Here is a 12,831-nt window from a genome sequence, read left to right on the forward strand (position 1 = left end):
CCTCAGCTCTTTTCTCTCCTTACAGATGCTGCCAGACCTGCTGAGATTTGCCAGCATTTTCTCTTTTAGTTCGACACTATTGCTTTACTTAACAGTGAGGCCTCTAAACTGTCGACCGTGTGTGATGACCGATGAGTCTTATCAACCCTTCAGGATGTGAGTGGATGGCTGGCTTGTTGTTCGGTGATGTGGAGATGCCGGTGTTGGACTGGGGTGAACACAGTAAGAGTTTTAACAACACCAGGTTAAAGTCCAACAGGTTTATTTGGTAGCAAATACCACTAGCTTTCGGAGCGCTGCTCCTCCGTCAAATTCCCTGCTCACCCATCACTTCTCGTTACTACATGACAGGCAAGCAGTCAGGAAACAGGCCTGGAAAACCCCAGGGACGCCCGGCAACAAATTATTCATTAAAAAAAACAAGGTAGCTAAGCCTTTATGTCTCGGGAACGGATCTTGTTTTTACTGCCAGGGCTAGCCGGTGTTTATGCCGCTTTGAATTACTCACACAGTTTGAGAGGCCGAGAGGTCAGTGGTAATGATTGTTAGGCTAAGATTAATTCCTGCCTTCCTCGTGCTATTTCAGGTTGTTTGTCTTGCCGCTATGCAATTTGTTTTCCAAAATGAATATTCCGCTCATTATCTCAGGTTCACACACTTCCTCAAGGAATTCCATTGTCAGAACGTTGCGAAACAGGAAAGCTGATGACGGAGATGGGAAAATAAAATGGATAAGACAGGGTAGATGCGAGAAGGATGTTCCCGATGATGGGGGTGTCCAGAACCAGGGGTTACAGTCTGAGGATATACAGTAGGCCGTTTAGGACAGAAATGAGGAGATATTTCTTCACCCAGAGACTGGTCAGGCTGCGGAATTTGCTACCACAGGAAGAGGTTGAGCCCAAAACATTGAATGATTCTAAGAAGCAGTTAGATAGGGCTTGAGGGAATCAAAGAATGTGGCCCAGTGGTCAGCACTGCTGCCTCTCAGCCCCAGGGACCCGGGTTTGATTCCCGGCTTGGGTCACTGTCTGTGTGGAGTCTGCACGTTCTCCCCGTGTCTGCGTGGGTTTCCTCCGGGTGCTCCAGTTTCTTCCCACAGTCCGAAAGACGTGCTGGGTTCGATTCCCGGCTTGGGTCACTGTCTGTGTGGAGTCTGCACGTTCTCCCCGTGTCTGCGTGGGTTTCCTCCGGGTGCTCCGGTTTCCTCCCACAGTCCGAAAGATGTACTGGTTCGGTGCATTGGTCGTGCTAAATTCTCCCTCAGTGTACCCGAACAGGCGCTGGAGCGCGGCGACCTAGGGGATTTTCACAGAGACTTCATTGCAGTGTTAATGTAAACCTTACTTGTGACTAATAAATAACCTTTACTTTTAAGTTGGGATCAGGCCATTGAGTTGGATGATCAGCCATGATCATCATGAATGGCGGAGCAGGCTCGAAGTAGACTTTGTAGCGATCGATACAACTGAGTGTCTCACTCGGCCATTTCAGAGGGCAGTTGAGAGTCAACCACATTGCTGTGGCTCTGGAGTCACATGTAGGCCAGACCGGATAAGGACGGCAGATTTCCTTCCCTAAAGGACATTAGTGAACCAGATGGGTTTCTCCGACAATGGACAATGGTTTCATGGTCATCAGTAGATTCTTAATTCCAGATATTTTTTATTGAATTCAAATTCCACCATCTGCCGTGGCGGGATTCGAACCCAGGTCCCCAGAACATTATCTGGCTTTCTGGATTAATAGTCCAGCGATAATACCACTAGGCCATCATTGAATGGTGTACTCCTGCTCCTATTTTCAATGTCCCATTGGTGTTGTAGAGAGAACATTTCTGAGGCTGGGGATCACGCTGTCTTGCATTCAGTACCATGTTTTACTACCCTGAGTTTGCAATCATCCAGTCTCAATAACAATACCAGGATGTGGGCGTTGGACTGGGGTGGGCACAGTAAGAAGTCTCACAACACCAGGTGAAAGTCCAACAGGTTTATTTGGTAGCACAAGTTTTCGGAGCGTTGCTCCTTCATCAGATGAATCAAGAGTTGGGTTCACAAACAGGGCATATATAGACACAGACTCAATTTACAAGATGATGGTTGGAGTGCGAATCCATTATCTTGTAATTGAGTTTGTGTCTATATATGCCCTGTTTGTGAACACAACTCTTCGCTCACCTGATGAAGGAGCAGCGCTCCGAAAACTTGTGCTACCAAATAAACCTGTTGGACTTTAACCTGGTGTCGTGAGACTTCTTAGTAGGAATACCAGAACAGGAGAAGGCCATTCAGCCCCTCAAGCCTGTTCCAACCATGCAATGAGTCCCTGGCTTACCAGTGGCTTGACTTCATACAACCAGCTGTGCCAAATATCCATCAGTACCTTTGGTTAACAAATATTCATCAATCTCATTTTAACATTAATAATTAATAATAATGTCAACATAGGGGCAGGAGGAGGCCAGTCAGCCTCCCCAGGTCTGCTCTGCCTCTAAATTAGATCACAGCTGATCTGTATCGGAACTCCATCTACCCACCATACCTGGTACCAGAAGTATGGTGGCACAGTGGGTAGCACTGCTGCCTCACAGTGCCAGGAACCCGATTCCAGCCTTGGGTGACTGCCGGTGTGGCATTTTCATATTCTCCCCATGTCAATGTGGGTTCCTTCTGGGTGCTCCGGTTTCCTGCTACTATCCAAAAATGTGCAGGTTAGGTGGATTAGCCATGCTAAATTGTCCCTTAGAATGCAAAGATGTGTAGGTTGGTGGATTGGCCATGCTAAATTGTCCCTTAGTGTCCCAAGATGTGCAGGTTATGTGGATTAGCCATGCTAAATTGCCCCTGAGTGTCCCAAGAAGTGTAGGTTAGATGGGTTGGCCATGTTAAATTACCCCTTAGTGTCCTAAAATGTGGAGGTTAGGTGGATTGGCCATGCTAAATTGTCCCTTAGAATGCAAAGGTGTGTAGGTTGGGTGGATTGGCCATGCTAAATTGTCCCTTAGTGTCCCAAGAAGTGTAGGTTAGGTGGATTGGCCATGTTAAATGACCCCTTAGTGTCCTAAAATGTGTAGGTTAGGGGGATTGACCATACTAGATGCACAGTATTATAGGGATAGTGCGGGAGGGTGGGTCTGGGTAAGATTCGCTTTCAGAGAGACAGTGCAGACTCGATGGGCCAAATGGCCTTTTTCTGCACAGTGGGTATCCTATGGACCCTATTTAGGACTGAAACTCACTCGATTTTACCTAGAATCAAGACCCGTTTCCAGAGCTGTCTGAGGCCCGGGAATGAGAGGAAAGTCCTCTCTGTGTCCTCTGAAATTTATCAGACTTGCTTTCAAAGGAATTAATAATTTGTGACTCTTGTAAAACTCCACAGCTCCCTGGTTGTGTTATAAAGGGTGATTGGTGAGATAGTAATAGATGCTGTCAGTAAATAAAGGATTTCCCCACAGAGTCTTTCCCAGAGATTCTGATAAAGGCTCGTTCACGAACAAAGTGACATTTATGGTACTTTGGAGGGTAGAAGCACAAATCTATCACTTTGAATCAGTACATTGAGCGAGTTAATCTTGCCCTGGGTGCAGTAAAACTGAAGCAGGCAAAGCCATAAGGAGACAGTGTTGAACAATCCCATCCTGAGGTCAATTAGAGGGTATTTTTTGCTGAGATTGACAGCTGTAGCTCCTCTCCCCAAATAAAACCCATCAATCCACCTTCCTAGAATCCCTACAGTGCAGAAAGAGACCAGTTGGCCCATTGAGCTTGCACTGACATCAGTCCCTATCCCCGTAGCCCTACATATTTACCCCACTAATCCTCCTAACCGACATATCTTTGGACAGTAAGATGCAATTTAGCATGGCCAATCCACCTAACCTGCACATCTTTGGACACTAAGGGGCAATTTAGCATGGCCAATCCACCTAACCTGCACATCTTTGGACACTAAGGGGCAATTTAGCATGGCCAATCCACCTAACCTGCACATCTTTGGACGCTAAGGGGCAATTTAGCATGGCCAATCCAACTAACCTGCACATCTTTGGACTGTGGGAGGCACCCGGAGGAAACCCACGCAGACACGGGGAGAACGTGCAGACTCCGCACAGACAGTCACCCAAGAACTGGGGGTCATAGTTTGAGGATAAGGGGTAAACCTTTTAGAACTGAGGTGAGGAGAAATTCCTTCATCCAGAGGGTGGTGAATTTGTGGAATTCACTCCCACAGAAAGGAGTTGAGGCCAAAATGTTGTCTGATTTCAAGAAGAAATTAGATATAGCTCTTGGGGTTAAAGGGATCAAGGGATATGGGGGGGAAGGGGGGAATCAGGGTATTGAATTTGATGATCAGCCATGATCAAAGTGAATGGTGGAGCGGGCCCGAAGGGCTGAATGGCCTCCTCCTGCTTCTAGTTTCAATGTATGTTTGGCGAGGGGGGTTGGATAGTTTCTCTTCCTTTTTCCATCTGTTTGTACATTCTGAGATGAATTATAGGTGAAAGTAATAATGCACCAACCCACCTCGGGTCAACTCAGAACGGTCCAAATCTGTTCCCTCTGCGGAACAAAACAATAGTTTGGCAATAGAGAGGGAAGTGGTGGCGTAGTGATATTGTCACTGGACTAGTCATCAAGAGACCCAGGGCAATGCTCTGGGGACCCGGGTTCAAATCCCACCACAGCAGATGGTGGAATTTGAATTCAATAAAAAATCTGGAATTAAGAATCCTCTGATGACCTTGAAACCATTGTCAGGAAAACCTATCTGGTTCACTAATGTCCTTTAGGGAAGGAAATCTGCCGTCCTTACCCGGTCTGGCCTACATGTGACTCCAGAGCCACAGCAATGTGGCCCTCTGAAATGGCCCAGTGAGCCTCTCAGTTGATGGGCAATAGATGCTGGCCCAGCCAGCGATGTCCATACTCCCAGAATGAGTTAAAAGTCTCTCTGTGGAATTCCACGGCTTTGCTTGTCCCAAAACTGTAAAATCCCACCCGAGGTCAACGGACCTTCCCATTGTCCACCCCTCAACTGCTCCGATTCCCGTGGCGTGCAAGGCAATAAAATTCCAGCGTCCGTGTGTAGAAGCTCCACCCAGCTGATGGGGAAACGATCCTGGCGCTCTGGGTTTCCGATCTTTGGGACTTGGAAAGACAGAGATGAAGGGAGATGTTGACTCTCGGAGCTTCGTGCGTCTTTGGGACTCTCTTCCTCAGAAGGCGGTGGAAGTGGCGACCCCGGAATTTTCCAGCTGTTCCCGCCAGCAGGATCTTTCTGGTCCCGTCGATGGCAACCACCATCGCGGATTCCCCGGTGGCGAAAGGTATGAATAAGGGGAAGACTCAGAGACAATGGCGGGACCAGAAGATTCCACCGCTGGCCAATGGCTGGCCACCTCTGCTGGCACAAAACATGCCACAAGGGGGCGGCGATGGAAAATCCCATCTTTGAATATCTCTAAGGCCGAGCTAAGTTTTATTTTATTTATCAGTGTCACAAGTAGGATTACACCGACAGGGCAATGAAGTTACTGTGCAGATCCCCCAGTCGCCACACTCCGGCGCCTACTTGGGTACACTGAGGGAGAATTTAGCATGGCCAATGCACTTAACCAATGCTAAATAGGGCTAGGAACAGTAGTTAGCACTGCTGCCTCACAGCACCAGGGACCTGGGTTCCATTCCCGGCTTGGGTCACTGTCTGTGTGGAGTCTGTACATTCTCCCCGTGTAGGTTTCCTCCGGGTGCTCCGATTTCCTCCCACAGTCCGAAAGAGTTAAAGTTAAAGTTTATTTATTAATCGCAAATAAGGCTTACATTAACACTGCAATGAAGTTACTGTGAAATTCCCCTTCCTGTGAAACGCCCCTGTGAAAGATGTGCAGGTTAGGGTGCATTGGCCGTGCTAAATTCTCCCTCAGTGTTACCCGAACAGGAGTGTGGCGACTAGGGGGTTTTCACGGTAATTTCATTGCAGTGTTAATGTAAGCCTACTTGTGACTAATATATAAACTTTAGATTGATTCTTGATCAGCTAGGAGGTGAAAGGTGATCGTGGGACGTGTGGGGTGGGGGTGGGAGCTGAGAATGCTTATTTTGGGGGCAGTTAGATCTTATTGAATGGCAGAGCAGGCTCGGGGTGCCGAGTGGCCGACCCCTGCTCCTAATTCATCAGCTCATATATTGATGCCCTCAGTTATACGCTTGTGGCTGACAGATTTTGGCATGTCACTCATCACTCCTTGAGACGGGAGGGGTACTGGGACTGTCAGCAACAACTCTGCATTCCAAGTGTCTGGGAGAGAGGTCCCAGAAGGCAGTTTGATGGCAGTCTGATGAGTAAGGTCAGCAGTGACAACCCTGAACTGCTCCTTGGTGAATACATTGATTTTTCTTTTGTTGCTATTGTTGATTTTGCTCTGATTATTGTAGGATCACACTAAAAAATTGGAAGAATGATTTTGAAAGAGCCTTTAACGGAGCAGTGATTGTTGAAAAAAAGAATCCTTTCATCAAACTCAATATCGTTGTCCAGAATTACGGGCTGTTGCTGGATTTCTGGTGCAAACTGGGGGCATAACTTGCTCTTTATTGACCCAGAGGTTCTAGAACTGTACTGATTACTGATTCAAGATGGCGCTGGAGTGAGGCGACTTCTTGAGAGCTGTCCCCAGCATACCCTCTCATTCTTTCTTTTACCCTCATTCTATGCTTTTAAAACTGTTTCTCTACACCCTAGCTATGACTGTAACACTACATTCTGCACTCCCTCCTTTCCTTCTCTATGAACGGTCTGCTTTGTCTGTATGGCGCGCAAGAAACAATACTTTTCACTGTATCCCAATACATGTGACAATAATAAATCAAATCAAATCAAATCGAATTAAACCTCCCTAAGCCTCTCTCTCTCCCTCTTTCTCCTCCTTCAAGACACTTCTCTTTGGTCACCTGTGTGAACAAAGTCCAGTCCATCACGCAAACCCGCCTCCCATCCATTGACTCCGTCTACGCTTCCCGCTGCCTTGGAAATGCAGCCGGCATAATTAAGGACCCCAGGCACCCCGGACACACTTTCTTCCACCTTCTTCTGTCGGGAAAAAGACACAAAAGTCTGAGGTCACGTACCAACCGACTCAAGAACAGCTTCTTCCCTGCTGCTGTCAGACTTTTGAATGAACCTATCATATATGAATCTGATCTTTCTCTACACCCGAGCTATGACTGTGACGCTACATTCTACACTCTCTCTTTTCCTTCTCTATGAACGGTATGCTTTGTCTGTATAACGCGCAAGAAACAATACTTTTCACTGGGTACCAATACATGTGACAATAATAAATCAAATCAAAATGTACACGATTTTAATTGGGCTGGTTAAAATTAAATGCAGAAAAGCACTCCAAATTAAACTCTGAGCATAGAGCTGTTGTGTTGTGTGTCATGGAGATATGATGTGGAGATGCTGGCGTTGGACTGGGCCAAGGCCACCCCCACACCCCCTCTTCTTGCCTTCAAACAACCGCACAACCTCAAACAGACCATTGTCCGCAGCAAACTACCCAGCCTTCAGGAGAACAGTGACCACGACACCACACAACCCTGCCACAGCAACCTCTGCAAGACGTGTCGGATCGTCGACACGGATGCCATCATCTCACGTGAGAACACCATCCACCAGGTACACGGTACATACTCTTGCAACTCGGCCAACATTGTCTACCTGATACGCTGCAGGAAAGGATGTCCCGAGGCATGGTACATTGGGGAGACCATGCAGACGCTGCGACAACGGATGAATGAACACCGCTCAACAATCACCAGGCAAGACTGTTCTCTTCCTGTTGGGGAGCACTTCAGCGGTCACTGGCATTCGGCCTCTGATATTCGGGTAAGCGTTCTCCACGGCGGCCTTCACGACACACGACGGCGCAGAGTCGCTGAGCAGAAACTGATAGCCAAGTTCCGCACACATGAGGACGGCCTAAACCGGGATATTGGGTTCATGTCACACTATTTGTAATCCCCACAGCTTGACTGGACCTGCAGAGTCTCACTGGCTGTCCTGTCTGGAGACAATACACATCTCTTTAGCCTTTCTTGATGCTTTCTCCACTCACATTGTTTGTATCTTAAAGACTTGATTAGCTGTAAGTATTCGCATTCCAACCATTATTCATGTAAATTGAGTCTGTGTCTTTATATGCCCTGTTTGTGAACAGAATTCCCACTCACCTGAAGAAGGGGCTTAGAGCTTCGAAAGCTTGTGTGGCTTTTGCTACCAAATAAACCTGTTGGACTTTAACCTGGTGTTGTTAAACTTCTTACTGTGTCATGGAGATATGCAGGGATGACACCTGTTTCAGCGTCTGAACAGCAATTTTATTAAATGCTTTTGTGCCTGGAGCACAAGCTTTGCAGCTCACTCTCAGAGTGAGATTTTCCAGGCGCGCTCGCCTCAAGGCTGGAAAATCCCACCCGAGGTCAACGGACCTTTGCATTGTCTGTGTCCCGCTTGCCACGGTGTCGGTGGAAAATTCCGCCCACAGTTTAGTTGTTCCTTTTCAGTAACCACACTTAGATTAGGTGGACGGGACGGTAGCACAGTGGTTAGCACTGCTGCTTCACAGCTCCAGGGACCTGGGTTCGATTCCTGGCTTGGGTCACTGTCTGTGTGGAGTTTGCACATTCTCCTCGTGTCTGCGTGGGTTTCCTCCGGGTGCTCCGGTTTCCTCCCACATTCCAAAGATGTGCGGGTTAGGTTGATTGGCCATGCTAAAATTGCTCCTTAGTGTCCTGAGATGTGTAGGTTAGAGGGATTAGTGGGTAAAATATGTAGGGATATGGGGGTAGGGCCTGGGTGGGATTGTGGTCGGTGCAGACTCGATGGGCCGAATGGCCTCTTTCTGTACTGTAGGGATTCTATGATTTCTATGATTTGATTAACAGAACACGAGAAGAGAAAAGGGTCAGCAAGACGCAAATAATCAAACACTGAATCATTGAACACCACACCAACAGACGGACAAAAGTTCAGACCAGTAAAGGCAACCTCAGGAATGGAGTTAGAAAGATTGATCAACAATTGGAGTGGTCTCACTCAGAGTAGTGGGGTTAAAATCTCCGGTTGTTAAAAAAACAATCAGATGCTGTAATGGGGGGATGCGGAGGTGGGGGAGGGATGTGGGGGGAGAACCTCATTCTGGATGGACAATGGAGTTTGGCAGAATTCTATTCCTTATCCATCGATATCCGATGATTTTATTCCAGTATGTGATTCACCAACATCGAGAAATAATCTATGTGGCCACCAGCACAGTGGTTAGCACTGTTGCCTCACAGCGTCAGGGACTCGGGTTTGATTCCAGCCTTGGGTCACAGTCTGTGCGGAGTCTGCACGTTCTCCCCGTGTCTGCGTGGGTTTCCTCCGGGTGCTCCGGTTTGCTTCCACAGTCCAAACATGTGCAGGTTACTTGGATTGGCCATGCTAAATTGTCCCTTAGCGTCCAAAGATGTGCGGGTTAGGCGGATTGGCCATACTAAATTGTCCCTTAGTCTCCAATGATGTGCAGGCTAGGCGGATTGGCCATGCTAAATTGTCCCTTAGTCTCCAAAGATGTGCAGGATAGGTGGATTGGCCATGCTAAATTGTCCCTTAGTGTCTAAAGATGTGCAGGTTAGGTGGATTGGCCATGCTAAGTTAACCCTTAATGTCCAAAGATGTGCAGGTTAGGTGGATTGGCCATACTAAGTTGCCCCTTGGTGTCCAAATATGTGTGGGTTAGGTGGATTGGCCAGGCTAAATTGCCCCTTAGTGTCCAAAGATGTGTGGGTTAGGTGGATTGGCCATGCTAAATTGCCCCTTAGTGTCCAAAGATGTGCGGGTTAGGTGGATTGGCCATGCTAAATTGCACCTTTGTGTCAGGGGGATTAGTGAGGTAAATGCGTGGGGTTACAGGGATGGGGGCCTGGGTGGGATTGTTATTGGTGCCTACTTGATGGGCCAAATGGCCTCCGTCGGCACTGCAGCAATGCTATGATTCTGCAATCTGTTTGCTGCTTGCAGGAGTTTACTATGCGGCAATTGGTTGCCATATTTCCTACACTACATTTGGAAAAAAGTACTTCATTCGCCTGTGAGGTTGTGAAAGGGTGCTACTTAAATGCAAATTCTTTAGTTTCTTTCTATGATGATCAATGTGCCTTAATTGTTTGTTTTTAAGGTGTCTCATGCCGGAGTTCCTCAGGAGCAACCAATCTGGGACTATTCCTTCCTGTTCCAGGGCAGGGACTGTGCAACCATCTTCACTGCAGGAGCTGCGCTTGTGCTTGAATATTATCCCATCACCAATGGTATGTGCTCCGCATTGTCCAACATTAGCTGTGAATGGTAACGCTGTGATTCTACAGAGGGAGTTTGCAACCTTCAACCTCAGTTGGTTCACATAGGTTCCAGTCTAAGTTTATTTATTAGTGCCACAAGTAGGTTTACCTTAACACTGCAATGATGTTACTGTGAAAATCCCCTCGTCGCCACACTGAGGGAGAATTTAGCACGCCCAATCCATCTACCCAGCATGTCTTTGTGGGAGGAAACCGGAGCACCCGGAGGAAACCCGCGCAGACACGGGGAGAACGTGCAAACTCCGTACAGACAGTGACCCGGGGCCGGGAATCGAACACAAGTCCCTGGCACTGTGAGGCAGCAGTGCTAAGCACTGTGCCACCGTGCCGCCCACTGTTCAGTGAACTTTGATCTTTATGTTTAGGTCCCTGGGGAAGGGAGGTTGGAGGCATTTCCGTTTTCCCCTCTTGCTGCCCTTTTACCGTCATTGCGAAAACTGTGTCTGAAATGTGTGACACTCCCTGTTCATCAGATACCTCAGGGCCAGTCAATGAGTCCAGTCGCTTATTCAACCGTGGCAATGTTATTGGATATCACACTCCTCCGACATCACCGTGACATCCCGACCAGGTGGGAGGATGATGTCAAAGGTTCAGTGATGTCATGATGATGCTGTGCTTCTGTGATGTCATCAATTGGGCAGAATGCTTCATGGGTAAGGTCATGTTATGGTTCAGGTCAGAAACTGCAAAGTGTTTTATGGAGCCCACCTGGATCATAAGTTTTGCACCTTGAATTTGGCCGGGATAAGCATGATATCTTTCACCTCAGGTATGATTCAAATGACCCACTAGGGAGCTTAGATCAAACAAAGTTTATTTAAGAATATAGTTAACATGTATAGTAAGAAAATTAGCAAGAACTTTTATCAGTTACAAACAGGAAATAAAACTATAATGTATAACCTTTAAGAAATATATCTAAGATGTTCCAATCAAACAAAAACTTCCCATGGACAAAACCCTTTCGCAGGTTTAACACGACAAAGACTAATGCTCACGTGATACTGGAACTGAGTCCTTTGGATGAATGCTGCAGTTCTCTTGATGCACTCAGAACAGTGTAACGTCAGAACAGCTTCCCAGACCAGGGAGAGACTCCGGTCAAGCCACCAACAGCGGATTTTCTACTGCAGCAAGGCAAGAAGCCTTGCTTTCAGCTAACCAGCAGAATTTCCAAAACCCAGGGAGAGAGAGACACTGCTTTCAGTCTGATGTCCACCCCTTTCTAAACTAAACACTGCTGCCAGCCAAAACAGAAACTGAAACTTTGAATTCCCTGGGAAGGAAACAAAATCTGACCAGAACCCGTGATCTTCCTCTTAACAATGCAGGGCCATAAAACAACCCATAGTAAACATAAATAACCCCCATTTGAACCACTGAGGGAGCAATAAAAGGGCTTCTATAGACAACTCAGCAGCAATGAGAGCTTAGAACTACAGAGAACATGATTAAACAAAAACATCTCTTAAAGGTACATAAACATCATGACCACCACATCACACTGTCACTAGAACTTTGTCATGCTGTGAAATTTCTATTGCCAAGTAGACTATTTTGAGTGGAAATTATTTTTTTTGGGGGGTATGACAATATTCCAGGGACATCATGAGCTCCCACAATTCACACTTCTCATTTGCAGTGTCATTGGGGCACTGTATCACTGATAACATCAATGGACCATGTCATCACAATGACTTCACTGGAGTATGACATCAGTGCCATTCTCAAAGCATGACATCATGACGAAGTCACCAGAGCATGACATCACAATGACATAATTGAACGATGACATCACAATGCTGTCACCATGGCATGACATCACAATGCAGTTCTCCCACTCACCTGATGACGGAGCAGCGCTCAAAGCTAGTGGCGTTTGCTACCAAACAAACCTGTTGGACTTTAACCTGGTGTTGTTAGACTCCTTACTATGACATCACAATGACATAATTGGGCTGTGGCATCACGATGATGTCACCAGAGTATGACATCACAGCGGCATAATTGAATAATGATGCCATGATGATGCCACCATGACGTATCATCGCAATGATATCATTAAACGATGGTGTCATGATGATGTCATGAGAGCATGACATCACCATGATATAATTAAAACGATGCCTCAACGATGTCCCTAGCGTGATATCCCTGTGATCCATGGGGTGGCGCGGTGGGTAGTGCTGCTGCCTCACAGCGCCAGGGACCCGGGTTCGATTCCCGGCTTGGGTCACTGTCTGTGTGGAGTTTGTTTGTTCTCCTCGTGGGTTTCCTCCGAGTGCTCCAGTTTCCTCCCACCGTCTGAAAGATGTGCTGGTTAGGTGCATTGGCCATGTCAAATTGCCCCTTAGTGTCAGGGGGATTAGTAGGGTAAATGCATGGGGTTTCAGGGATAGTGCCTGGGTGGGATTGTTGC

The 12,831-nt window shown here is 47.2% G+C and overlaps 1 protein-coding gene across 1 annotated transcript in view; it reads left to right on the forward strand.

Moving 5' to 3' along the window:
* ccdc33 (coiled-coil domain containing 33) overlaps positions 1-12,831 on the forward strand; it is a 289,497-nt gene that overhangs the window by 140,984 nt on the left and 135,682 nt on the right. The window contains exons 10-12 of the mRNA XM_078199812.1: positions 5,226-5,332; positions 6,441-6,582; positions 10,229-10,358. Of these exons, the coding sequence (XP_078055938.1) occupies positions 5,226-5,332; positions 6,441-6,582; positions 10,229-10,358 (379 nt within the window). The remainder of the gene's footprint in view (positions 1-5,225; positions 5,333-6,440; positions 6,583-10,228; positions 10,359-12,831) is intronic.

The sequence above is a fragment of the Mustelus asterias genome, chromosome 29 (assembly GCF_964213995.1).
Source record: "Mustelus asterias chromosome 29, sMusAst1.hap1.1, whole genome shotgun sequence".
NCBI classification, from domain to species: domain Eukaryota; kingdom Metazoa; phylum Chordata; class Chondrichthyes; order Carcharhiniformes; family Triakidae; genus Mustelus; species Mustelus asterias.